The 27,093-nt window shown below is 64.8% G+C and overlaps 2 protein-coding genes across 9 annotated transcripts; both read right to left on the bottom strand.

The window, feature by feature from the left end:
* Positions 1-113: 113 nt before the first annotated feature.
* On the bottom strand, positions 114-9,760 carry LOC107050147 (pyruvate dehydrogenase (acetyl-transferring) kinase isozyme 2, mitochondrial). Of its 2 annotated transcripts, XM_025144081.3 has the most exons (11): positions 9,617-9,760; positions 7,968-8,109; positions 5,980-6,051; positions 5,601-5,785; positions 4,864-4,953; positions 4,510-4,587; positions 4,312-4,388; positions 2,926-3,024; positions 2,704-2,826; positions 730-843; positions 114-644 (listed from the first exon to the last, which is right to left on the bottom strand). In XM_025144081.3, exons 1-11 carry the CDS (start codon positions 9,732-9,734, stop codon positions 504-506), a joined length of 1,239 nt encoding a protein of 412 aa, XP_024999849.2. In that variant the 5' UTR covers positions 9,735-9,760; the 3' UTR covers positions 114-503. The 2 variants fall into 2 exon arrangements, with proteins under 2 accessions (XP_024999849.2, XP_040509204.1); XM_040653270.2 differs by lacking the exons at positions 2,704-2,826; positions 2,926-3,024.
* Positions 9,761-10,353: 593 nt separating this feature from the next.
* Positions 10,354-26,241, bottom strand: ITGA3 (integrin subunit alpha 3). Of its 7 annotated transcripts, none has more exons than NM_204146.3 (26): positions 25,951-26,241; positions 22,312-22,433; positions 22,113-22,195; positions 21,142-21,391; positions 20,068-20,151; positions 19,682-19,889; positions 18,665-18,858; positions 18,157-18,245; positions 17,918-18,054; positions 17,731-17,817; positions 17,568-17,635; positions 17,250-17,386; positions 17,000-17,146; positions 16,828-16,925; positions 15,284-15,449; positions 15,108-15,176; positions 14,942-15,021; positions 14,446-14,523; positions 14,248-14,350; positions 13,982-14,152; positions 13,734-13,847; positions 12,423-12,536; positions 12,225-12,323; positions 11,987-12,112; positions 11,518-11,702; positions 10,354-11,232 (listed from the first exon to the last, which is right to left on the bottom strand). In NM_204146.3, exons 1-25 carry the CDS (start codon positions 26,118-26,120, stop codon positions 11,592-11,594), a joined length of 3,105 nt encoding a protein of 1,034 aa, NP_989477.3. In that variant the 5' UTR covers positions 26,121-26,241; the 3' UTR covers positions 10,354-11,232; positions 11,518-11,591. The 7 variants fall into 7 exon arrangements, 6 of the variants coding, with proteins under 6 accessions (NP_989477.3, NP_001376217.2, XP_040508987.1 ...); XR_005841928.2 differs by having other exon boundaries at positions 11,092-11,232; positions 14,942-15,036; NM_001389288.2 differs by lacking the exon at positions 11,518-11,702.
* Positions 26,242-27,093: the final 852 nt, after the last annotated feature.

Consider the following 27,093-nt stretch of genomic DNA (forward strand, 5'->3'; position numbering starts at 1 on the left):
AGCAGGAGAAAGGACCTTGCCGTGGGGAAGGCACACAGTGGGGGGGTGAGGGGGGAAGTCCCCAAAAGCCACAACAGGCGCTCAGTCAACACCCAATTTACTGTCAGCATTACGGGGGGGGGGGGGGGCAGAGTCCCTAGCAGGTCAGGGCATGCTGGGGGGGTCGACCCATTGGGGAGCATGGGGGGGGGGGAAGGGGGCACACGCGGGTGAGGACAGCTCAGTAGTGCAACGCAAGGAGTTTGGGGGGGGGGGGGGATCCCCTCCTACAGCCAGGGCTGTGCTGGGGGGGGGCACAAAGTGCTGCTGCTCAAACTGGTTTGGGGGGAGGGGTGGGGGGGCCCTCGCTGCCCACGGGGCTGTGCCCACCACGGGGCGTGCAGCGAGGCTGGTGGGTTGGGGGGCAACGAGGGCTTCCCCCTCCCTCCCATAACACCCCACGGCCACCCCCAGCTCCCATACCGCAGTGCCACCGCGGGGGGGTCCCGGCGGTGCCCCCCGCCCTATGGCACACGGTAGGTGGAGGTGTTCTTGGGCTCGGTGCTGGGCACGCACCAATCCCCCCCCTCCTGGCTGGCCTGGTAGTGCCTCCACGCAGACTTGTTGTACACCGGCAGCCGCTCCACCGAGTCCGTGGAGAGCGCCTATGGGACAAAGCGGAGAGGTGGGCACCGCCGCCGGACCCAAAGGGGTCCCCCTGAGGGGGGGGGGGGTGGGATTGGCCCCCACCTTCAGGTAAATGACGGCGTCGGTGCCGAAGCCCTCCATGGAGAAGAGCTGCAGATCCCCCTGGAAGTACTTGGCGTACAGACGGGAGATGGGCAGCCCGTACCCAAAGCCGGCCTGTGGGGTGCGGGCAATGGGGTCAGCGCCCAAAGCACCCCCCGGCACTGCGGGGGGCACTGTATGCAGGCAGCCGTCCCTGCGCCACCCCGGTGCCGCACCCCCTGAGCTCACCGTGCCGTCCCCACACACCCCCAACCTCCACGTGCTGCCCCACGCACCCGAAGATGGTCCCATTCAGCCCCAAAGGTCCACGCGGCATCCCAGAATACTCCCCGTGCCAACCCCGAGCTCACCCAACTGACCCCGCGTGTCCCCGTGGCGCTCCACACAGGCACAGCGTATCCGTGCCACTGCAAAACCTCACCGTGGTGACCCCAAATACCCCCCCCCCGTGACCCCAAAAACTTACCACGCCAACCCCAAAACAGCCCCCTGTAACCCCAAGATATCCAAGTGCCGCCCCCAAACCTCACCGTGCCACCCCCAAAGTGACCCCACTTAACTCCAAAACCTCACCATGCTGACCCCAAATCCTCACCATGTGGACCCCAAAATACTCCCACGTAACCCCAAAATATCTGACTGCCACCCCCAAACCTCACCACGCTGACCCCAAAATACCCCCATGTAACCCCAAATCCTCACCAGTGGTGACCCCCAAATGCCTTTCAGTAACCCCAAAACCTCACCATGACCCCAAATACTCCCCCGTGACCCCAAAAACTTACCACGCCAACCCCAAAACAGCCCCCTGTAACCCCAAGATATCCAAGTGCCGCCCCCAAACCTCACCGTGCCACCCCCAAAGTGACCCCACTTAACCCCAAAACCTCACCATGCTGACCCCAAATATCCCCATGTAACCCCAAATCCTCACCATGCGGACCCCAAAACCTCACCATGCCAACCCCAAATATCCCCATGTAACCCCAAATCCTCACCATGCGGACCCCAAAACCTCACCATGCCAACCCCAAATATCCCCATGTAACCCCAAAACCTCACCATGCTGACCCCAAATCCTCACCATGCGGACCCCAAATCCTCACCATGCTGACCCCAAAATATCTGACTGCCACCCCCAAACCTCACCACGCTGACCCCAAAATACCCCCATGTAACCCCAAATCCTCACCAGTGGTGACCCCCAAATGCCTTTCAGTAACCCCAAAACCTCACCACGATGATCCCAAAATGCCCCCACATTACCCCAAACCCCACCACGTTACAGCAAAGCGCCCCAAAATGATCCTGCCCACACAGGCACCCCTAAATGTCCCCATGCCACCTCCCAAGTGACCCCAAACGCCCCCAGTGCCACCTCCCATGTCCCCAAATGTCCCCACACCGCTCCAAGTGACCCCAAACGCCCCCAGTGCCACCTCCCATGTTCCTAAATGTCCCCAGTGCCTTCTCCCAAGCACCCAAAAGACCCCACGGTACTCCAAGTGACCCCAAATGTCCTCACTGCCACCTCCCATGTCCCCAAATGTCCCCACACCACTCCAAGTGCCCCAAATGTCCCCAATGCCACCCCCCAAGTGTCCCCAGATGTCCCCATACCACTCCAAGTGTCCCAAATGTCCTCATTGCCACCTCCCATGTCCCCAAATGTCCCCATGCCACTCCAAGTGCCCCTCAGTGCCTTCAGTGCCACCTCCCAGGCGTCCCCAAATGTCCCCACGCCACTCCAAGTGTCCCCAGATGTCCCCGAGCCACTCCAAGTGCCCCAAATGACCCCAGTGCCACCTCCCATGTCCCCAAATGTCCCCACACCACTCCAAGTGCCCCCCAGATGTCCCCACACCACTCCAAGTGCCCCCCAGATGTCCCCACGCCACCCCCAAATCTCCCTGCGCCACTTCCCCACGTGTCCCCACATACCACCCTGAGGTCCCTCCCCCCCTCCCCACCTACCAGGGGGGCACCGACCATGGGGGCCCCCCCCGCCCCCAGCTGTGGGGTGGGCGCAGTGGAGTACATATAGCTGAAGAGACGCTCGATCTTACGCAGGGGGACACCCATACCCCGGTCACTCATCTGCAAGAGGTGACACGTGGTGACAACGAACCCCGTGTGACAAGCTGGGATGGGGGGGGGCCGAGGGGGGGGGGGGGCCGGGGGTGTCCCTGCACACACCTTGATGGAGAGGTCCTCCTGTCCCAGGGCCACCAACACCCGGATGGTGGGCAGCTGCGGGCTGTTCTCGTGGCTCTCCACGGTGGCTCTCATGGCATTCTGTGGGCAGGGGGCTTTAGGGACCCCCTGGAGACCACACTGGACACCCCCTGGATACCCCTTGGACACATGTCAGACACCCCCACCCCCAAATACCCACTGGACACCTCATGAGACACCCCCTGGACACCCATCAGATACCCCCCAGACACCCCCTGGACACCCCCAACAACCCACAGGACACCCACAGGACACCCCCAGACACCAAACACCCCCAGAGACCCTACTGAACATCCCACCAGACAGACATCACACAGACACCCCCACACACCCCTGTGGACCCCCCAATCCCAGCAGACCCCCCCCAGACACCCATCAGACACCTACTGGACACCCCCTCCCAGACACCCCCTGGGCACCCCTGCAGCCCCCCCCCACACCCCCACCCCAGACACCCCTGTGGACCCCCCAATCCCACCAGACCCCCCCCAGACACCCATCAGACACCTACTGGACACCCCCTCCCAGACCCCCACCCCCCAGACACCCCTGCAGTTACCCTCACCCCCACCCCAGACCCCCCCAGACACCTATTGCACACCCCCTCTTAGACACCCCTGGATGCCCCTGCGGACCCCCCCAACCCCATCAGACCCCCCCAGACACCTATTGGACACCTATTGGACACCCCCCTCCAGACACCCCCTCGACACCCCTATGGACCCCCCAATCCCACCAGACCCCCCCAGACACCCATCAGACACCTATTGGACATCCCCCCTCCCAGACACCCCCCAGACACCCCCTGGACACCCCTGCAGCCCCCCCACACACCCCCACCCCAGACACCCCCCTGTGGACCCCCCAATCCCACCAGACCCCCCCCAGACACCCCCTAGACACCTATTGGACACCCCCTCCCAGACACCCCCCAGACACCCCCTGGACACCCCTGCAGCCCCCCCTACCCCCACCCCAGACCCCCCCAGACACCTATTGCACACCCCCTCCCAGACACCCCTGTGGGCCCCCCAATCCCACCAGATCCCCCCAGACACCTATTGGACACCCCCCTCCAGACACCCCCTGGACACCCCTATGGACCCCCCCAATCCCACCAGACCCCCCCAGACACCCATCAGACACCTATTGGACACCCCCCTCCCAGACACCCCCTGGACACCCCTATGGACCCCCCCAGACACCCATCAGACACCTATTAGACACCCCCTCCCAGACATCCCCCAGACACCCCCTGCACAGTTCCCACACACCCCTGCAGCCCCCCCTACCTCCACCCCAGACACCCATTGCCCCCTCCCAGCCCCCCCCCAGCCCCATCCTCACCTTGAAGAGCTCGAACAGCATATGGTAGAGGTGCGAGGGGACGTAGACGATGCTGATGGGCTGCTGGGCATTGCTGGCTGCAGGGCACAGAGCAGCCTCGCCATCCTCCCCAACCCCATATGACACACCTGAGAATCCCCCCCCACACCCCCTCCCCAATCCCCTATAGGGACCCCCCCGCCCCCCCCAAGCCCTCACCGTTCACCTCCTCGATCTCCAGGCCGGGAGAGGCCATGTAGTATTTGTCACACAGCAGCTTGGCCATGTTGTAGGCATCTGCAGAGGGCAGTGCGGAGGGGTCGGTGCTCCTATGAGGTTTGGGGGGCTCCTTTTTTGCCCCCCATCCCCATAAACATGTCATATTTCTGGACCCCAATGCAAACCCCAGTGCTGAGGCTGGCCCAACTCGTGACACAGATGGCTCCCAGGTGGGAAGATCCCACAGCAGGGCCATCAGTGGGACTTTCAGCAGCTGGAAAGCCTCCCCCCCCCCCACTTTTCTTTGACCCCCCCCCCCAACCCCATACCCTCCCACCCCAAAGTCCCACACACCTCTCACCACGTTGGCCACGCTGCAGTGGGGGTCGATGCTCCCGATGTGTTTGGGGTGCGCCGGGTTGGTGCTGCCATCAAAGAGCAGCGCTGGGGGGGCACGGGGAGGGGGGGGGGGGGGGGGGGGAGCCCATATATCATCCCTGTGGGACCCCCCAGATGCGCCCCCATACCCCCCCTGCTGCACCCATCCATGCCCCAAGGGTGGGCAGGGGATGGATATGGGGCAGGGCATAGGGCTGGGGCGTGGGCAGGGGGCACCTGGGGGTGGGGGGGACACCTGAGGGGGGGGGAAGGAGTACCTGGAAGTTGGGGGGGGGGGACATCTGGGGGTTGGGGGGGGCACACGGGGGTTGGGGGGAAGGGGGACACCTTGGGGGTGCAGCAGGATGCTTGGGACTGATGGGGACCCCTGGGGTAGGGGGATGCTGAGGTCAGGAAGTAGGGGGTGTCCAGGGCTGGTGGGGACACTCAGGTCCTGATGGGTGGTGGTGGTGGTGGTGGGGGTCGGGGTGGGGGGGTGGGGGGGGGACACACACTGGGTGTGACAAGAGATGCTCAGGGCTGGCAGGGATACCCAGAGCAGGACTGGGCCACCCAGAACCGACAGGGACAGCAGGGGTGGGAATGGGATGCTCAGAACCACTATAGGATGCGCGGGGGATGCTCAGCGCTGATGGGTGGGCACCAGGAGGGGGGGGTACGGGGGGGGGACACACACATATGGGGCCACTCACTGTGCTGGTTGATGAGCATGCGGATGGAGATGCGGCTCAGGTAGAAGCGGTCCAGGAAGTATTGGATGTTCTGGTTGGACACCGGGTCGTCCCCATAGGCGTCCTTATACTCGATGACACCCTGTGCCATGGTGGGCACCACGTCGTTGTGGCGGTTACGGATGGTGACCAAAGCATTGGTGAACCTGGGGGGGGGTTTGGGGGGGGGCTGAGGGGTGATACGGAGTGTGGGGCAGCGGCTGTGGGGGGGTGGGTTGGTGGGGGGGGGCGAGCTGGGCTGGGTTTCCCCATAGGAGGCACAGGGGAGAACACAGAGTGGGGTTGGGGTGATAGAGGTGGCACTATGGGGGGGGTCACAACGCTGTCACCCCACACTCACTGCCCCAGCGTGGTCTGGTCCTCGGGGTCCTTGTCGAGGAACTCCATGATGTCCAGCAGGCTCTGCACGTACCTGGGGGAGGAGATGGTCACCCCACGGCCACCCCAAACAGAGGGGACACCGATACAGGGAGAGGGGCTCAGCGCCCCCCCATACAAAACCACCCTATGCTCACGAGGAGGGGGGTCCGTGCTCGTCCCCCCACCCCACAAGGAGACAGCAGAGACAGATCCCCCCCCCCCAGTGTGACCCCAGGAGGTCACAGCAATGTGCCCACCCCCCATACGTGTGCTTTGACAGAAGGGCACTGCCAGGCCCTGCTGCCCTCCCCCCCCTTCCCCCCCCCCCCCAGTGCCACTGGCAGCCCTGGCACAGACCCGAGGACACAAACAACTCATCACGTGGCAGCTGGGAGCACGGCCAGCCCGCCAGCACCGCCCTTAAAGGGACACCCAGAGCCTGCCCCCCCCCCCACCCACACAGCCCCCCCAGCCATGGGGAGAGAGGGGACAGCAGGGACAGGAGGATGGGGCAGCACCCCTTGGTTGAGGACCCCCCCGCATGTCCCCATGCAGCCATTGTCACCCCAGGGTGAGAGATGGGTGCTGCTCTGGGGGATGCCTGTGTCCTGTCCCTGTGTCACCCCCCCCACCAGCACCCCATGGACCTGCTGGGGAGGGCAGATGGCAGCAGTGGGGGGGACCAGAGGTGGCAGCAGTGATAGGAGTCACAGTGGGATCTGTGTAGGCCATGGAGGTGGGACCCATGGGGACACCAGGAGGGTGGTGGCAATGGGATTGGACCCCTCTGGGTGACAGCAGTGGGACGCATGGGGGCATAGGGCAGGTGACAACGGTGGGACCCATTGGAGGGACAGCACTGTGACCCATGGGGGCATACAGCAGGGGGTGGCAGTGGGACCGGGCCCCTGTGGGTGACAGCAGTGGGGCCCATGGGGGCACCTGGCATGTGGTGGCAGCAGGACCCCTATGGGTGACTTTGGTGGGACGCATGGGGGCATCTGGCAGGTGACAATGGTGGGACCCCTCCAAGGGACAGCAATGGGAGCCATGGGGGCATACAGCAGGGGGTGGCAGTAGGACCAGACCCCTGTGGGTGACTTTGGTGGGACTCATAGGGGCATCTGGCAGGTGACAATGGTGGGACCCATTGGAGCATTGGAGGGACAGCACTGTGGCCCATGGAGGCATACAGCAGGGGGTGGCAGTGGACCAGGGTGACCAGACCCCAGTGGGTGACAGCAGTGGGACCCATGGGGGCATATGGTGGCACTGGGACCCCTGTGGGTGACTTCGGTGGGACCCATGGGGGCATAGGGCAGGTGACAACGGTGGGACCCATTGGAGGGACAGCACTGTGACCCATGGGGGCATACAGCAGGGGGCGGCAGTGGGACCGGACCCCTATGGGTGACAGCAGTGGGACCCATGGGGGCACCTGGCAGGTGACAATGGTGGAACCCATTGGAGGGACAGCACTGTGACCCATGGGGGCATACAGCAGTGGGTGGCAGTGGGACCGGACCCCTTTGGGTGACTTTGGTGGGATCCATGGGGGCATATGGTGGCACTGGGACCCCTGTGGGTGACTTCGGTGGGACCCATGGGGGCATCTGGAGGGTGACAATGGTGGAACCCATTGGAGGGACAGCACTGTGACCCATGGGGGCATACAGCAGGGGGTGGCAGTAGGACTGGATTCCTATGGGTGACAGCACTGTGACCCACGGGGGCATACAGCAGGGGGCGGCAGCGGGACCAGACCCCTATGGGTGACAGCAGTGGGACCCATGGGGGCATATGGTGGCAGCGGGATCCCTCTGGGTGACTGTGATGACACCCACGGGGGCACCTGGCTGATGGTGGCAGCGGGACCCCTATAGGTGACAGCAGCGGGACCCACGGGGGCACCAGGCAGGTGACAATGGTGGGAGCCCTCGTGGTGACAGCCAGCAGCTCCGTGCTCACCAGCTCTGCACCAGCTGCACGGAGGGGGTGTGCAGCACGCGGTCGGGCAGCAGGTTGATCTCCTTCATGATGTTGGAGAGGCGCACGGGCAGCTCCTGCCGCAGGAAGGCGAAGGATGTCTTCTCACAGGCATTGCTGGAGCCTGGGAAGGGGGGGGGGGTGGGGCAGGAGGGGGTCAGCCCCGGCCCTGCAGCAAGCTGAGACCCCCCAGTCCATAGACCTTCCTTCAGTACTGGGAGCACTAAGGGCATGGGGGGGGGAGCTTGCCAGGAGGGGACCAGCACAGCCCAGCACAACCAGCACAGCCAGTACAGCCCAGTACAACCCAGTGCAGCCCAGTACAGCCAGTACAGCCCATTACAACCCAGCACAACCAGTACAGCCCATTACAACCCAGTGCAGCCCAGTACAGCCCAGCACAACCAGTGCAGCCCAGCACAGCCAGTACAGCCCATTACAACCCAGCACAACCAGTACAGCCCAGCACAGCCCAGCACAACCAGTACAGCCCAGCACAGCCCAGCACAACCAGTACAGCCCAGTACAGCCCAGCACAACCAGTACAGCCCAGCCCAGTACAGCCAGTGCAGCCCACTACAACCAGCACAACCAGCACAGCCCAGCACAACCCAGTGCAGCCCAGCCCAGTACAACCAGTACAGCCCAGTACAGCCCAGCACAACCAGTACAGCCCACTACAACCCAGCACAGCTCAGTACAGCCCAGTACAACCAGTACAGCCCAGTGCAGCCCAGCCCAGTACAACCAGTACAGCCCACTACAACCCAGCACAGCCCAGCACAGCCCAGTACAACCCAGCACAGCCCAGACCAGTACAACCAGCACAACCCACTACAACCTACTACAACCCAGCACAACCCAGCACAGCCAGTACAGCCCAGTGCAGCCCAGCCCAGTACAACCAGTACAGCCCATTACAACCAGCACAACCCAGTGCAGCCCAGCCCAGTACAACCAGTACAGCCCAGCCCAGCCCACTACAACCAGCACAGCCCAGCACAGCCCAGCCCAGCACAACCAGTACAGCCCACTACAACCCAGCACAGCCCAGCACAGCCCACAGTACAACCAGTACAGCCCAATACAACCAGTACAGCCCAGTACAGCCCAACCAGTACAGCCCACTACAACCCAGCACAGCCCATTACAGCCCAGCACAGCCCAGTGCGCCCCTGATCACAGGGGATGAGCACATTGGGTGCCATCAGAGCGGGGTTCACCCCAGGCTGGGGGGGGGGGGGGGGGGGGGGGGGGGGTGACAGAGGGACAGAGCCCAGGGAATGTGGACATGGGGATCCCCGCTGCCGACCGCAGCAGTGCGGGTAAATATAGCCCTGAGCTTAACCAGATGGGGGAAGGTCCCAACGTGGGGGCAGCCCCCCCCCCCGCCCCCATTCCGGTGTTTCCCGGCGTAGGGATGGCGGCTGCCGGGGGGGGGGGCGTGCCCACTGCGGGGGGCGGTGCTCATCACCGGGGAGCCCCACCCCGGCCCGGCTGTTTACAGGCACAGGGGTACGGACGTACGGACGCTGCCGGGGGGGGGCTGCCTCTCTCCCGGCTGTACCCCGGGGAGGGGGGTGCGGTCCGGGGGGGTCCGTTACCGGGGATTGAGGGGGGGGGGTACTCACCGAAGTCCAGGAACTGCTTCATGGAGAGCGGCGAAGGCGAGAACTTGCTGAAGTGCTCGATGTAGGTGGGCACCCCGGCCAGGGCCGCCCGCTTCCGCAGGCAGCGCAGCAGCCGCATGGCCGCCCCGCGCCCCCCCCGGCCCCGCGCCCCCCGACCCCGCGCCCCCAAGGCCACGCCCCCTCGCCGGGCGCAAACAACCCGCCCCGCCAATCACCGCCCGTCCGCCAATCGGCGCTCGCTCTGCCGCCGGCCCCGCCCTACCGCCTTGCCTGACGTCGGACACGCCCCCCAGCCTGGCCCCGCCCCCTGACGGATCGGCCCCGCCCCCTCTTATTAACCCCTTCGTGCCCGTCGCGCTCCCATCGCCCTTTTCCTACGGTGTAAGCCGCCCGGTCCCGCACACACCGCACGATTCCCCTCAATCCTACACCCATGGAGGGGGACTGTGGGGGGGGGGTGGTTCTGCCCCACGCACGGAGGCAGCTCCACTGTTGTCACTGCCCACCTGGGGCATTTTCCCCTCTCAGGGTATTTCTCCCCCCCCCCCCCCCCCCCCCCTCACCTGGACTCCCCCACACCCCTCCCCTTCTGGCACACCCTCTCCCCTTTTGGGGCATCCTCTGCGTTTCTGGGGTACCTCCTGCCCTTCCCACCAAGCATATCATTCCCCCCTACCCCCTTTTTTTACCCCCACCCCGTTTTTTACCCCCACCCCATAACAGACGTGGGGCGGATGAGAGGTTACAAATCCCAGAGCAAGGCTTTATTGGCCCCCAGCAGATGGGGGGTGAGCATGGGCCGGGAGGGGGGGGGGACACAGACACCCCCCCACCCCCCAACCCCAGTACCGATCCCACTCTGGGGTTTGACACCAAAACGCACAGAGAGACATGGAATAATTTAACCCCCGGAGCTGTGCTGATGGGGGGGGGCAGCCCCCAGAGCCCCCCATAGGGACTGCAGCTTCTGTGGGGGGGAGGGAGGGGGCACGACAAGCTCCCATTCTGCACCTATCCCCAGCAAGGGCTGAAGGTGCAGGATGAGGAGGAGGAAGCAGGGGAGGAAGGCACGAGCACCCCCATAGCTGGGGGGAGCCCCAAACCCAGCGCACAGGCCAAGACGGGGGGGGAAGGGGGGTGCACCGGGGGGGGCAATGAGCGTGTCCCCATGTGCAAGGACGTGTCCCCACGTGCAACAGGGCGCCCCGCCGTGGGGACCCAGCCCAGGAGGGGGGGAGAGCGTCAGCACAGGACCACGAGGAAGGCACTCAGGAGGACCCGATGGGGGCAACGCACGACGCTCCCCCCATCCCCAAGCGTGCAAAGAGGCACAGGGGCGTGCGAGGGGCACGCGAGCCGCAGGGAAGGAGCGATGCTGCGCTTGTGCAAAGTCACACCGCAACCCAACCGCTGCCCTGGCCCGGGGCGGGGGGCTCGGAAAGGGGGGGAGGGGGGGAAGGGGAAGGTCAGTAGTACTTGTCTGGCTGCTGCCAGCTCGTCACCCAGTGTTTCTTGCGCCGGGGGCCGGCGGGCGGGTAGCGCTGCTCCTGCCGGATCCGCACCGCGTGGTATTTGGGCATCACCCGGTAATAGCGCGTCCGCTGGAAGAAGTCGCACTGCGGGGTCGGGGGGTAAAGAAAAGGGAAGTAAAAGTAAATAAAGGGGTTTTGAGGGGGGGGAGGGAGGGGGGGGGGGAAGGGGTGAGCGCGGGGCTGGAGGTGGGGAGTGGAGACGGTGGAGAGAGGCTCCGGAGTGGTGAATAGCTGAGCCGGGGGGGGGGAGGGAGAGCAGCGCCGGGTTCCCCCCCCGTGCCCTGAGGGCAAAGAGCGGAGAGGCTGAAGAAGAGGAGGAAGAAGAGGAGGAGGCGGTCGCGTCCCACCCGTGCGGGTGTGGGGCATTACCGGGCGGGCGGCGCGGGCGCCGACGGGGGGGGGGGGGGGGGCAGTGGGGCTGCGTTTCCGCCCCCCCCCCCACGTTAGTAGTCATCCGTCAGCCGCTCGGTTTCCGACGGCTGGATGCGCATCTCCGCCTTCTGCCCCTTGGCCTCGTACATAGCACGCGTGCTGGCCCGCCGGAAGAAACCGCACTGCAGGGGGGTGGGGGGGGGGGGGGGGGGTGGGGGAGGACGCGGTTCAGGGCACCTCGGGGACCTCCACCCCACCCCCACTCCCCCCCCCGGAGGTGCCACACCGGGCTGATGTTGGGGTAGGATGGGGATACGGGGATGCTGGAGGTGCTCCCACCGCTCGCCATCCCCGAGCATCCCTCGGTGCGCTGTCAGCTCTGCGCCCTTTCCTTCTGCAGGAGGAGGCTGGGGGGGGGGGGGTCCGTCCGTCCCCCCCCAACCGCCCCCCCACCCCCCCGTCTCACCTTCCACAGCAGCACGATGATCAGCCCCAGCAGCAGCAGCCCCGCCGCCGCCGCCACCAACACCAACCACAGCGCGACCTGCGGGGGCTGCTCCTCCGTCAGCTCCGAGTCCACATCCACTGAGAACTGGTGGTGACAGCAACTGGGATGAGGGGATGGGGGGGGGGGGGGGGGGGAAAGCAGCACCCGCTGTGCCCCCCACCCCACACCCCACACCCCCAGCCGTCCCGTTGCTCACCCGCACCGTGTGGTTCCTCATGTTGATGGTGGGGATGTGGGTGCGGAGGAACAGCGTGGCGGTGCCGTCCACCTTCACCCGGTCGAAGCTGCGGTACTCCTGGGGACGGCGGCACCGTGGGGATGCAGGGATGGGGCTGACCCCCCACCTCCACCCCCCAACCCAATATCCCCCCCCCCATCCCCCGGCAGCACTGACCTCAATGAAGGTGCTGTTCCACACCCGAGCGCGGACACGGAAGGTTGCGGGGTGCTGTGCTGCAGGGATGGGGCACTCGAACCAAATGCAGCGCGCGGTGCCCTGGGAGCAGCTCTGGGGGGGGGGAAGGGGGGGTCCTCAAGGTTGGGGAGGGGTGTGGGGGGGCACCACCCCACAGAGCCCCATGTAGGGATACGGGGGGGGGGGTTGGGATGTGAGGGAAGTGTGTGTGTGAGTGAGGCTGGGGGTGTGCTGTGCGTGGGTTGGGGTCATTGCGCACGCACACGTGCAGTTTGGGGTCAGTGCATGCAAACGTGCACAGTTTCAGGTCATTGCACACACACACACACACACACACACACACGCAAAGTCTGGGACCACTGCATACAGATACACAACTTGAAGTGACTGCATGCACACATGCACAGTTTGGGGTCAATGCATGCACACGTGCACTTTGGGGCCATTGCACACATGTGCACTTTGGGGCCATTGCACACACACACGCACAGCTTGGGGTCCCTGCATGCAGATGTGCAGTTTGAAGTCATTGCACACACAGATGTGCAGTTCAGGGTCACTGCAGGCACACGTGCAGTTTCAGGTCATTGCACACACACAATTTGGGATCATTGTAAGCAGATGTGCAGTTTGGGGTCACTGCATGCACACACACACGGTTTGGGGTCACTGCATACAGATGTGCAATTTGAAGTCACTGCACACACACACAATTTGGGGTCACCACCCACACAGATGTGCAGTTTGGGGTCACTTCATGCACACGTGCACAGCAGGGGTCATTGCACACACACATGCAAAGTGTGAGTCCCTGCATTCACACATGCACAGTTTGGGGTCATTGCACACACGTGCCGTTTTTGGGGGTCACTGCATACACACAGATGTGCACTTTGGGGGTCACTGCACGCCCACACGCACAGCAGTGCTGCACACTCCCAGAGCTGCACGTGCCATCCCCAACTTGCTGCATATGCACACCCTGCAGCACGGTCAGTGCATGCAAACAGCTGCCTGCTCTGCAGGCTGCCTCCTGCACAATGTGCATGCTGCTGTGCACACCGCACGCCAGTAGCAGACAGCTGCCTCCCAGTGGCTGCAGCCTGCAGTGTGCATGCACCCAGCTGCACCCCGAGCTTGCAGCGTGCCTGCAGCCCCCAGCACCCCCCCTGCAGCCCCCAGCACCCCTCTGCAGCCCCCAGCACCCCTCTGCAGCCCCCAGCACAACCCTGCAGCCCCCAAGGCCCCCCTGCAGCCCCCAACCCTCCCCCTGCAGCCCCCCTCACTTACCAGCAGCACTTCTGACTTCGCCTTCTTGCCCGTGGCCAGGGTGATGGGGGGCTCTCCAGGCTCAGCCCCCCCCAGCTCCCGTCGGTGCCGAGTGGGGGTCCCATCCTCCAGCAGCTGCGGGGTGGTCGGGGGGGGGGCAAAACCCCAAAAGCCATCAGTGTGGGCACGGCCCCATGGCACAGGGCGAGCAAAAAAAACCCCGAACCCAGCACAGAGCACGGGGACCCCCCCACCCGGCAGCTGCTTACCGTGAGGTTGAGGGGGTTGATGACCCCCCCGGGGGGGCTGCAGCTGCCGTTGCTGTTGATTTGGATCTCGGTGGGGTACAGCAGCCATTTGCCATTGGGGATCTCATAGGGCCACTCGAAGCCCAGCACGATGGTGCCCAGCGTGCCCAGCGCCTCGCCCTTGGTCGTCACCTGTGGGGCACAGTGTGGGGGTGGCACTGAGGGATGGAGCCCTCCCAGCCCCCCACTGTCCCCCCCCTCCCCATCTCCGATGTCCCCAATCTCACCTGGAAGTCGAAGGCCAGCGGGCTGCCCACATCCTGCTCACTGCGCATGGCCGATTCGCCCATCACCGTCCCGCTGAAGTGGGACTGCACGTGCGCGGGGGCTCTGGGGACAATTTGGGGGGGGTGGGGGGGTGGGGGGGAGGGGTGTGAGGCAGTGCTGTGAGGTGGGGCGCTGTGGGGGCCGGGAGCTGCGCTCACACGCTCAGCGAGGACTGCAGGCTGTAGTCCACCAGCAGCTGGGCCAGCACGGGCTGCAGGTCGTCCTGCGTGCTCTGCCTGCACACAGAGCACCGTGTGAGTGTCTGCTGCCAGCCCTGCGCCCCCAACGCTCGGCCTGCGTTGTGCCCCAAACCCTTTGCAGGGCACCAATGCAGACGTGTGCATGCCGGATGCGCAGATGCATTTCCATTCAAGCACTGGAGAAGCCAACATCCCTCCCCCTCCCCTCCACTCCCCTCCCCTCCATCCCTGCTGGCACCCCCAGGGCACCCAGCAATGCCCCCCACCCTGAGGTGCTCCATCCTACCCACACACCTCCCTCAGCCCCTCTCAGAGCCGCACTGCTGATGGATGCAACACCAACCCCCCCCCCCCCCCCCGCAAGCACAGGAGACCCCAATATCCCCCCAGCACCATTTGCCCCATCCTCTCCCCCCCCCCACCCCCCCCCCCACCCCAAAACAGAGCCACTCACGTGGACAGGTCCAACCACAGCGCCACCTCCCGCGTGTCCAGCGTGATGCCGATGGCCTCGAAGGTGATAATCAGCTCTGCCTGCAACACCCCCCCCCTCCATGGGTGTGGGGTGGTGTGGGACCCCCCCCCCCAAAGCCCCCTCCCTGCACCAGGGCAGCACTCACCCTCTGGTTCCGTTTGAAGGGGTTTCCCAACTCGCACAGCACTGTCTCCGCAAAGGTGCACGCACCGCTCTGCAGAGGGCGGGGGGGGGGGGGGGGGGGGGGCATGAGAAAGGGGGCTCAGAGTGCCCCCCCCTTCTGAACCCACCCCCCAAACAGGGTGGGCAGATGGCACTCACGGGGCGGACGGAGGAGGGCAGGAGGCTGCTGGGCACCGTGATGTTGAGCAGAGCCTCGTGGGCATCCTCCCCATTGGAGGCAGAGGTGGGTGCGTTGGTGATGTTGATGCTCAGGTGCAGCTTGCGTGTGTCCCGGCTGTAGTGCAGCACCTGAGTGCCATTCAGCCTGGGGGAGGTAGGGATGCTCAGCAGGGGGGTGGGGGCTTATGGGGACACCCACCCATGGGGGACACCCAATGCGACAGGGACATCCTTAGGGGACAGAAAACCCAGAGCGGGTCAGGAGCTGAACGCTGCAGCCATGAGGTGGTACAGAGTGGGCATGGGGTAGAACTGCAGAGGGTGGGCATGGAATGGGGCAGGGATGGGGTGGGATGGGGCAGGGAAAGAGGATGGGATGGGGAACGGGGTGGGATGGGGCAGGGAAAGAGGATGGGATGGGGCAGGGAAAGAGGATGGGATGGGGAATGGGGTGGGATGGGATAGGGGATTGGGGTGGGATGAGGACTGGGGTGAGATGGGGCAGGGGATGGGATGTGGATGCAGCATGGAATGGGGATGGGAAGGGCAGGGAATGGGGTGGGATGTGGCATGGGATGGAGACAGGACAGGGCAGCATAGGTACGGGTATGGGATGGCAAAGCATAATCTTGGCATTGTATAATCTTAGAACCACCCCCAAGCTGGAGACGACTCATAAGGATCAGCTCCTGGCCCAGCACACATATGGGATGGGATGGCACCGATGTGGGATGGCACAGCACAGCATGGGCACGTGTATGGGTCAGTGCAGCATGGGTATGGGATGGCACAGCATGGATACGGGTATGGAATAGCATAGCATGGATATGGGTATGGGATGGCACAGCACGGATATGGGTATGGGATGGCACAGCACAGGGCACAGAATGGCACAGCATGGATATGGGTATGGGAAGGCACAGCGTGGATATGGGTATGGGATGGCACAGCGTGGATATGGGTATGGGATGGCACAGCGTGGATACGGGTATGGGATGGCACAGCACGGATACGGGTATGGGATGGCACAGCACAGGGCACAGAATGGCACAGCATGGATATGGGTATGGGATGGCACAGCGTGGATATGGGTATGGGATGGCACAGCACAGGGCACAGAATGGCACAGCATGGATATGGGTATGGGATGGCACAGCGTGGATATGGGTATGGGATGGCACAGCACAGGGCACAGAATGGCACAGCGTGGATATGGGTATGGGATGGCACAGCGTGGATATGGGTATGGGATGGCACAGCGTGGATATGGGTATGGGATGGCACAGCGTGGATACGGGTATGGGATGGCACAGCGTGGATACGGGTATGGGATGGCACAGCGTGGATACGGGTATGGGATGGCACAGCAAAGCTCCACTGTTACGGAATCACACAATATCCTGAGCTGGAAAGGACCCTTAAGGATCACTGAGCCCAGCTCCTGGTGCTGCACAGGCACAGGGTGGCACAGATATGGGATGGGGGGACACAGATAAGGGATGGGGGTGCAGAGCACACAGCACCTGGGCAGGGGGTGGTTCTGCTCAGTGACGAAGGCGCTCTGCAGCTGCAGGTTGCTGTAGCACTTGTTGTCGGAGCCGCACTCCTTCTGGAACTCCACCTGGGATGGGGACAACCCCGGTCAGACCCCCACACCCCACCTCACCCCCCCCTGCACCCCCTCCCCCATCGCACCTTGGTCTCGTTCTGATGGGATTGGTCCTGGTTGAGAACGGGGAATGCATTGAGGGAATGGGGGCCGAGCTGGAAGCTGCGGGGCTGCTCCACCAGCGAGTAGTTCATGGAGAGCACGATGGGGTGCAGCTTGTCACGGACGTTGTCCTGCAGCAGGGAGGGACGAACTGCAGCCAACCCCCCCTGTATCGATGCACAACCGCCCCCCGGGTCCCCTGGTGCACAACGGTGCACGGCCTCGTGCCCTCACCAGCAGCAGCAGCTCCTTGCTCTCGCAGCGCGTGTCAGGCATGGGGAAGGTGCCGCGGAACGTGGCAGAGTGTGTCCCCAAAAACCTCACCCTGGGGGGGTGCCGCTCCTTGTCCGCCTCCAGGGTGTACTCCAGGGCTGGGGGGGGGCGCAGCACACTTGTGTGCCCCCCTGCACGCACACACACCCCTTGCACGCGCATAGATACCCCCCATCCATCCGTACATTAATGCACACGTGCCCTCACAACGCACATCCCCCCCCCGTGCACGCTCCCTTGCACCAACACCCCCACGGATGCACCCCCGCGTGCACTCACTGATCCTCTCCTTGTACGCGGGGTCGCCGGCGCTCTGGTTGTAGGTGAAGCAGACGGTCACTGTGATGCTGTTGTGGGGGGGGGGGGTGTTAAGGGGGTGGGGCACTGAGCGGACCCATAGCCCTGCAGCGCAGCGCTGCCCCCCCCCGTGCACAGTGCTCACCAGGAGTCGGGCGTGCAACGTGCGGGGTCCACTTTGCTGGGGGTGACGGTGAAGGTTTTATCGACGATGTTGATGACGGGGCGAGCACTGCAGGGTAAGGGGGGGGTGGTCAGGTGGGGAGGGGGCTGAGCATTGTGCATCAGCAGAGCTGTCCCTATGGGGGTGGCAGCGCCCCGTGTCCCCATACCGGAGCAGCACCACGCGCTCAGCCAGGCTGCCCACCAGCAGGTCGGGGTAGGAGTTGCCATCCACGTCCAGCCCTCCGCTGAGCGCGTAGCCAAAGGTGTGCATGCTGGCGGGGCCCAGCTCTGCCCCACTGATCACCTGCGGGGGGGTGGGGGGGCACTGTCAGCCCCGTGGAAGTGGGGGTTCCAGCCCCCCCTCCCCCCCCCCCATACCCTTATTTTTTTTGGGGGGGGTCCATACCTGGCTGGGGGTGCGCTGCAGTCCTTCGGCGCTGCTGTGGTAGATGTACACTTTGCCCGGCCCCTCAAAGGGAGCCCCCACGGCGATGTCTGGGGGTGCAGGGGGGGGTCAGCCCCACAGGGATGGGGAGGGGCTGCCCTGTGTCCTCACCCCCCCCCCTTTAACCCCAACACAACTCCCCATTTAACCCCCCAATCCCCCACCCCACCCAATCTTCACCCACACCCACCGTGAACACCCCCACACCCCAACTAAAGTGCCCCCATCTACAGTGCCCCCCAAACCTGAGGTGGCCCTTAAAACCAAACTGCCCCCCCCCCCCCAACCAAACTGTCCCCCAATCCAAGGTGTACCCCCAACCCAAAGCGCCCCCAGCCCCAGCTGCTCCCCAACCCTTCCGCTCACCCCAAACCTCTCCACGGACCCCCATCTCCCTGCACTGCCCATCCCTCTGCCCCCAACCCGAGCGGAATCCCCTCTCAGCCCCCCCCGCCCCCCACCCCCTCACCCTGGAAGCCGTCCTGGTTGATGTCCCCTATGCTGGCGATGGCAAAGCCGAAGGCGGAGTAGCTGGGCCCGGTGAGCTCCAGGCTGGGCTCGGGCTGGAAGCCCCCCGCCTCATTCATGTACACATAGACGGCCCCCCCCACCTCCTGCTTCCGCTTGAAGTAGTAGGGGGCTCCCACCACCAGGTCCTGCCACCTGCAGGGACAAAGGGCTGTGACACAGCTTGGCACCCCATGCACTCCTAGGGGAAGAGGACCCCTCCCCAGAAGAGCTGAGAACCTCTCCATAGCCATCAAAAGATCACTCCCCCCCCCCCCCAAAGAAAAGCAGGATGGAAGACCCCCAATGCCCAAAGCTGCAGAGCCCCCCGTGCTGATACCCCTCAGAGCTGTGGGTGCCCCACGATGGCCCCCACCAACCCCCACAGGTCTCCCCCCACCCTGTGACCCACAGAGACCCCTCTGCTCTATGGGGTGTCCCAGGACCAACCTCCCCCCCCCAGAGATCTCCCCCCAAGCTGTGGCTCACAGAGACCCCCATCTGAGCTGGGGGTTCTCCAGGACTGAACCCCCCCACACCTCCCCATGCTATGACTCACAGAGACCCATCTGAGCTGGGGGTTCCCCAAAACCAATCCCCCCATACTTTCACGTCTCCCCCCCCACTGTGACCCACAGAGACCTCTCTGTGCTATGGGGTGCCCCAAGATCAACCCCCCCATCCTTCCAGGTCTCCCCCATGCTGTGGTCCACAGAGCCCCCCCTCAGCCGGGAGTTCCCCAGGACTGACCCCCCTTAACCCCCCACTCAGTCACCCACAAAGACCCCTCTGTGCTATGGGGAACCCCAGGACCGACCCCCGCAGATCTCCCCCATGCTGTGACCCACAGAGACCCCTCTGCACCGCAGAATGCCCCAGGACCAACCCCTCAAACCCCCACGCTGCGACCCACAGAGACCCCCCCACACTACGGGGTACCCCAAGCCACCCCCCAACCCTCCCCCACCCCCACTCTCACCCATCATTGTTGAGATCCGCCAGGGCCACCGCGCTGCCGAAGTAGGAGCCGACCTGGCGGCCCTGCAGCAGCCCACTCCTCTGCAGGGTCTGCTGGGGGCTGGCACTCAGCAGGTACACAGCCCCGGTGTGCTGATATCGGGGGGCTCCGGCCACCACCGTCACCGCCTCCTGCTGCAGCACCCCGCTGCCCACCTCCGCTGCATACCCTGCAGCCAAAGCACCGCTGCCACATCCCCCCAGCCCCCAACGCCGCACCCCTCTGCTCCCCTCCAGCCCCCTCCTCCAGCCCCTTCTCCAGCCCTGGGGGTCTCCAAGCCCCTCTGCGCCCCCCTCCCCCCCCACCTCCACCTCCACACCCCCCCTTTGAACCGGCGCTGCCCCCACCTATGTAGGTGTTGCCGTTCTTCTCGTTGGGGTAGGAGAAGTCGTGCAGGTCCCACGTCTCCCGCTGCAGCATGTAATTGGTACCTGCAACGGTGGTCAGCCCCCCTTGCACGCCTGTACCCAGTGTGCAAGTGTGCACGCAGCAGGACGCACGCACCAGAACACGCACATCTGCATGCAGGTGCAGTCTCACCGTGCAGAAGTGCACCAATGTGCCACACCACATGCACCTGCACACTTGCATATCTCACCAAACAAAAGTGCCCTGGAGCATGCATGTTTGCACGCATGTGCAATATCTCACCATACAGAAGTGCACACACGTGCAGCAGAGCACACCTGCTTGCATGCACGTGCGATGCCTTAATGCACAGGAGTGCATGCACGTAAAACAACACGCATGCTTACGTGCTTGCAGAATATCTCACCATACAGAAGTGCACGCATGCATCAAAACACGCACACGTTTGCATGCATGTGCAATGCCTCAACACACCAAAATGCACACCTGCACCAGAAGACATGCGTCTGCATGCTCATGCAATGTCTCACCACATGGGAGTGCACTGGAACACGCATATTTGCACGCCTGTGCAACGTCTCACCATACAGAAGTGCATGTCCATGCACCAGAGCACATCTGTTTGCACGCCTGTGCAATATCTTACCGCACAGAAGTGCGTGCATCAGAACACATGCATGGTTACAGGCGCGTGCAATGCCTCAGCATACAGAAATGCACACCTGCACACTCATGCAACGCCTCACCATCCAGAAGGGCACGTGTGCACCAGAGCACACGCATCATACAGCTGCACATCTGAGCATGAACCATGCACATGGGCATGCACACCTGCACGCCTGCACACCACAAAGACCACGCATGCACCACACCAAGCACGCATTTGCACGCTTGCACAACACCCCGCCATGCAGATGCGCACGCCTGCACCGTGCCACGCTCGCACGTGCACCACCTCACACTGCACAACACACACTCAGCTTCCACAGAGCAACAGCACGCAGGGCGCACACTCAAGGAGGAGCATCGCACCCCCACCCCCCCCCCCTTACCCTGCCAATTGTAGGCTCCAGGTGCTCCAAAATAGATGATGTTGGCAGTGAAGCCGGCGCTGGCGCCCATCTGGCACATGCCCGTCTCCTCAGCATCCATGTTGGAGTTGCACATCTCGTTGTGGTACGTCTGCCATTCGTCGCTCAGGTCCAGGCTGAGGTCGTTGCCCCTCACGTAGCAGCGACCCACCATGCGCCGTTGGTCCTCACTGCCCGACCACAGCACTTTGGTGTAGCGGTGAGCGCACGCCTGCAGGGACAGCCCCAGGGTGAAGGGTGTCCCCCCCACCCCCCCACTTCACCCTCATACACGGTGACCCCACAGGGCAGATGAGGGGTGACCCTGCAGCCCCCCGCCCTCACCAGGAGGACGTCAGCCTTGCAGACTACAACTCCCAGCATGCACTGCTGCTGCCAGCCCTCAGCACCCCCCACGCTGCATGCTGGGGGCTGTAGTTTGAGCCCATTTCTCCCCTCATTCCCCCCGGTGCAACACCAACCCCAGGGTGGCCATGCACAATAGCCCCCCTCCCCCAATACCAACCCCAGCACCCAGGCCCAGGGATCCCCAGCCCCCCCCCCCCAGCTCAGGGGGTCACAGCCGCCCTCCCCCCCCCCCCCACCTTGACACCAGCAGGTCAGATCCTCCCCACTTCATACCCCATTTCCCACCATGGGGGGGGGCACTTATGCAAAGAATCACAGTGCAGGCGTGCAAGGAACTGTGGCGCAAGCATGCAAGGAGCCATGGTGCACACGTGCAAAGAACTGACACGTGTGCAAGGAGCCATGGTGCACGCGTGCAAAGTGCTGCATTGCACACATGCAAGAAGGAACCATGGTGCACGTGTCCAAGCAACCGTGGTGCACACACGCAAGGACACACGGCGCACACGTGCAAGGAACTGCAGTGCATGCATGCAAGGAGCCGTGGTGCACGCGTGCAAGGAGCCACGTGTGTGTGCACTCACCAGCACCCTGCCGGCCGGCTGCCGCTGGCTGGCCACTGTCACCCCCAGCCACATGTCCTCAATGATGTACTTGTCGGGCTCACCTGGGAGAGTGAGATGTGAGGGTGGGGGACCCCCCCCCACCCCCCTCCCCCTGGTCAGGGGAGGCCGATGTGGGGGGCACATCCTGGGGGGGGGGTTTGGGGGGGGTCTCACGCACTTTTCAGCTCGATGTCGAGCCGCTCGCAGTCGCTTTTGGAGGCGGAGAGGGGACAGGCATAGACAGCCCCCGTCCTCGTGCCGTTCTGTGGCTCCTCATCCTGGGGGGCTCCCACCAGCAGCCTGGGGGGGGGGCAGAAAGGGGGGAAGGGGTGATGTAGAGGGGGGTTCACCCCACCCCGATGCTCCCTGCTTCACTTTGGGGGTGCTGAGAGATCCCAAAGAGACATAGGGCACACATCCCCCCCCCCCCCCCCCCAAAAAGCAAACAGGTGATGGGGTCACACAACCTGCCCACAACCCCCCCCCCCCCCCCCCCCCAAGCTCTGAGCAGCAGCCCCAATGCCATGGCTATGTGTCATCCTGCAGGCCATGCCAGCCCCCCCCCACCCCACAGACAGCTCCTGGGGGGCACTTCAGGCTGACTCAGCCCCCCCACCCCCCCCGACAGCTGAGTCACAGCAGTGCCACACAGTGTGTGTGTGTTTGTGGGGTGGGGGGGCACATTGGTATGCAATGCACTTCCCCAGGTGCCATAGCAATAAAGCAGAATTAAAGCCCCCCCCAACCCCGCAGCGATGCGACCCCAAGGTGGGGATGGGTGGGGTGCAGCACCCAGCCCTAATTTTGGGAGGGGGGGGGGGGGGGGGGGGCACGGAAGGGCAGCCCTTCCGCTGGGAAGTGCAGAGGACAATGGGGTGAGGAGGAGGCAGAGCCACGCAGTGCCAGCGCAGGAAGCGGCGTCCCCAAGGGTGGGGTGACAGCAGCGCCCAGGTGCAACGAGTTGGGCCGTCCTCAGCTGCCCCACGGGTCCCATAGGGATGGCATAGGGGGACACACAGCTGCCATCTGCTCCCTCCCCGCCCCCCCCCCCACCCACAAAAGCTGTACCCCCCCCCAACCTGGCAGTGCAGCATGGGCGCACCCAGGCTGTGCGCTGACTCAAAGCCCAAACGCAGGAGGAATGTGGGGCCCCAGGCAGCCCCAGCATGCTGGGACAGGCAGCGGGCCAGCAGGATGCTGGGGGGGGGGGGCTGGGGGGGGACATGGGGGCACGGGGGGGGAGCAGAGCTGCCTGGCTGCAGGACAGCCCCCAAAATGAGGGCTGGGGGGGCTCAGCACCGTGGGGTGCTCACATCACCTGAGGGCATATGGGGATGCTTGGCACAGATGTGTGCATGGGGGGGGGGGGGGGGGGGACGACACCTAATTCCCCCCCCCCCCGCCCCTCCTGAGCGCTCTGGGGAAGGATATCTGGGGGGGGGGGGGGGGGGGGGGGGGGGGCAGGGGGTCACAGGGCACCTCCATGGAAGTGACTCAGTGTGCTGGGTGGTGGCTGGGGGGGGCAGGAAGCTGCTGCCATGGCTGTGCCTTGGAAAGGGGGGGGGGGGGGGGCACTGACAAAGCCCCCCTTGGGAAGATGATGGTGGGGTTGGGGAGGGGGGGGGGCAAAGCACCCACCCCACCTCACTGCCTCCAGGCCTGCAACCCCACAGCAGCCCACTTGGGAAGGGTGCACTGAGGGATGGGGGGGGCTGCCCAAAGTTGGAGGGGGGGGGGGAAGGGGGGGGGGATGACAGACAGCTGTGGCACTGCTCCAGGCTATGGGGAGCTGGGGGGGGGTCCCAGTGCAGGCGGGGGCCGTGATGGGGCTGAGCCAAGGCCTCGTGCTCAGCCTTTCCAGCTGAGGGAGCAGAGATGGCCAAGGAGGGGGAGGCTGGGAAAGGGAAGGAATGCAAGAGCTGTGCCCCAAACTAATCTGCCTGGGTCAATTGGGGGGGGGGGGGGGCGAGGATTGGCCTCAAAGCCCCCTTAACCCTATAGCATTGCCACACTTGCAATGAGGTCTTACAACCACCCCCCCCCCCATACAGCCCCCAGCAGCTGAGTGTGCTGATGCAGGCATGCAGGGGGGGGGCAGCTCCCAGAGCATCATCTCCGGGCACAGCCCCCGCCAGAAGCGCTGCAGCTCTGCCAAGCACTGCCCCCCCCACAGCAGCAGCTCCCATATGAGGGGAACCATATGGCTCTGAGTGGGGGGGGGGCACAGGGAGCACAGAGCTGCAGTGAAACAGCCCTCAAAGGGGAAACTGAGGCACGGCAATGGGGTGGGGTGGGGGGGGGGGCACCCACGTCACCCTGTGGCCAAAGCAGTTCCCTAATCTCCTGGCTAACCCCGATAAGGGCACAGGAACGCAGCGAGCAAACAGAGCTGTGCTGGGAACAGCCGCCCCACAGCCACGGGGATACCTGGCTATAGGGATGCATCCGCATAGGAAGGATGGGGGGTGGAGAAGATGGGGGGGGGGGGGGGGGACACACTCTGGGCACCCTCACCTGGTGGCGGTGGGGAGGAGGGTGTGATGAAATCCCCCATTGTATGGGGAGGATGGGGTGAGGAAGTATCCCCTTTGCTGTCCCCACCCCCTGCACCTGCACTTTGGAGCCAGCGGTGACCAAAGGGCGCAGGGCAGGAGCCCACACCCCAGCGATGCTCAGAACTGGGGGGGTCGCAGAGCTGGACCCGACCCCCCCCCCCCCCCAACTCCTCCTCCCTGCTATGGGGCTGCAGCATTGGGTGTGTATGAAGGGGGGGGGGGGATTGGGGCCATCACTGCAGCCACAGGGTTGCAGGAGGTGGGGGGGGTCCCGTTGCACTCCATGCTCCCCCCAAGAAGCAGAGGCAAGAAAGGGGGACCTATGGGGAGACAGAGGGGGGACCCCCCCGGGGAGAAGAGTGGGGGAGGTGTTCAGGATTCCGCTCAAAACACAGAATCCTCCCCAAACCTGTCTGCACTCGTCCCATTTCCTCCCTCCCCCCCCCCCCATATCCCCATAGCGCTGCCGCCCCCACACAAACACCGCAGGGAAGGAGGGGCACTCAGCCCCCCCAGATCCCAATGGGATGAGCAGAGTGGGGGGGGGGGTCCCAGGTGAGGGAGGGGGGGGGGGTCCTGAGGGGAATGGGGCACACAGCCCCCAGGGTTTCACATCCCAAAGGCGGCAGAGCACAGAGCCAAACCCCCCCCATAGGGACAGAGTGACAGCCACTGTCACCACGTGAGCCACTGCTCGCCGTGGGGGCACCCAATGCCCCCCCCCCCCCAGGACAGAAACAGAGCGGATTTGGGGGTGGTCCGTATGGAGCGATGGGGAAGGGCTTCTGGTGGGGCTGTGGGATGGGATGGGGGGGTCCTGGGGGGGCTGTGGGATGGGATGGGGGGGTCCTGGGGGGGGGGGGGGAAGGGCACAGCCACAGGGAGGGGTGAGGAGGGGACACCCATTGCTGGGACACCCACTCTGCTGGGACTCTTCCCCACTTCCCCCCCCCCCCCCACCAAAGAGCAGCAGAGCAAAGCAGAGCCGTGCAAACAGACACCCTCCCCACCCCCACCTTCCACCGGGGGGTGACTTCAGGTCAACCCCACACCCTGCCCTGCGCTCCGGGACCCCCCCGAACCCCCCCGCGGTGCACCCAAACCCCAAACCTCACTCCTCAACCCCCCCTAAGGCATAAACCCCCCCCCTCAAGTACCCCCCATGCGAGAAGTCACACCTCAGGACCCCCCCCCCATCCCAGGACCCCCTCCCACGTGCAAGAAACGACCCCCCCGAGACATCCCCCCCCCGTCCCACGCACAGGTACCGCTCCCCCCGCTCGCTCTGCCGGTGCAGCGCTACGGAGAAGCCGAAGAAGCCCCTCGGCGCGGTCCCCTCCTTCAGCACGGGGAAGGCGGTGTCCAGGTTGAAGGCGGCAGCGGAGCGGAGCACCGCGCACAGCAGCAGAAGCACCGCACGCCGCCGCGCCATGGCCGGACCGGACCCTCCGCCCCCCCCGGCACCCCCCGCCCATCCACCGCTGCGGGGCAGCGCCGGTGCGGTGCGGTGCGGTGCGGACGCGCCCCGCGGTGCGCGCGGGTTATGGAAAGGGGCGTGGCCGGGAGGGGCGCGCGCGCGCGCGCCCTTCCGGGCACTCCCCTTAAAGGGGCCGCGCGCCCCCACCTTCCCCCGCCCGCACCTGCGGAGGGGGCGGTCCGCGCATGCGCGTGGGTGGTGGTGGTGGGGGTTGCGTGCAGGGGTGTGCGAGCGTACACCTGGGAGGGTACGTGGGCGGGCACGCGCGCCTGGGTGCGCGCGCACACCTGGGCACACCTAAGCGTGCGCACAGCCGTGTGAGAGCGCCGCTGGGTGTGCACGCTGCCGTGGACGCAAGCACAAACCTGAGCGTGCAAGTATACACCTGTGCAAGGACTCGGCTGGCGAGCGCACTTTTGGGTGTGCAAACAGCCACTCATGCAAACGTATACCTGGGTGTGCATTTGCACGTGGATTGCACACTTGTGCGCGCACGCTCCAGGATAAGCACCCTCACATACAAACGTGCATCTGGGCGTGCACAGACCCATGCATTGCACACCTGTGCACGCACACTCCCGTGCAAGCGCACACCTGGCCGTGCACACGCTTTGTGCAATCCCCCTGCTGTGTGCACACCGCGGGCGCGTGCACGCTGCCGCACGGCTGATCCTCCCCCCTCGCCCCCCTCCCCGCAGCCCCAGCCGTGCACGCGCAGCGCTTTGCACACACAGGAAGAGGCGCAGACTCAGCCACGCGCCGCGCGCTCCCGCGCGGCACTGCCCCCCCCCTCCCCCCCCCTGTGGGACCCCCGTGCCGACACTCCTCAGTGCGCGACGTCCAAACCGGGACCTCCGCGGAACAGCCCCCAACCCCCCCCCGGATAAACCCTCCCGGCAGGGATAGGACCACCCGCGTTGCCCCCCCC

Source organism: Gallus gallus, chromosome 27, assembly GCF_016699485.2.
Source record: "Gallus gallus isolate bGalGal1 chromosome 27, bGalGal1.mat.broiler.GRCg7b, whole genome shotgun sequence".
Lineage (NCBI taxonomy): Eukaryota > Metazoa > Chordata > Aves > Galliformes > Phasianidae > Gallus > Gallus gallus.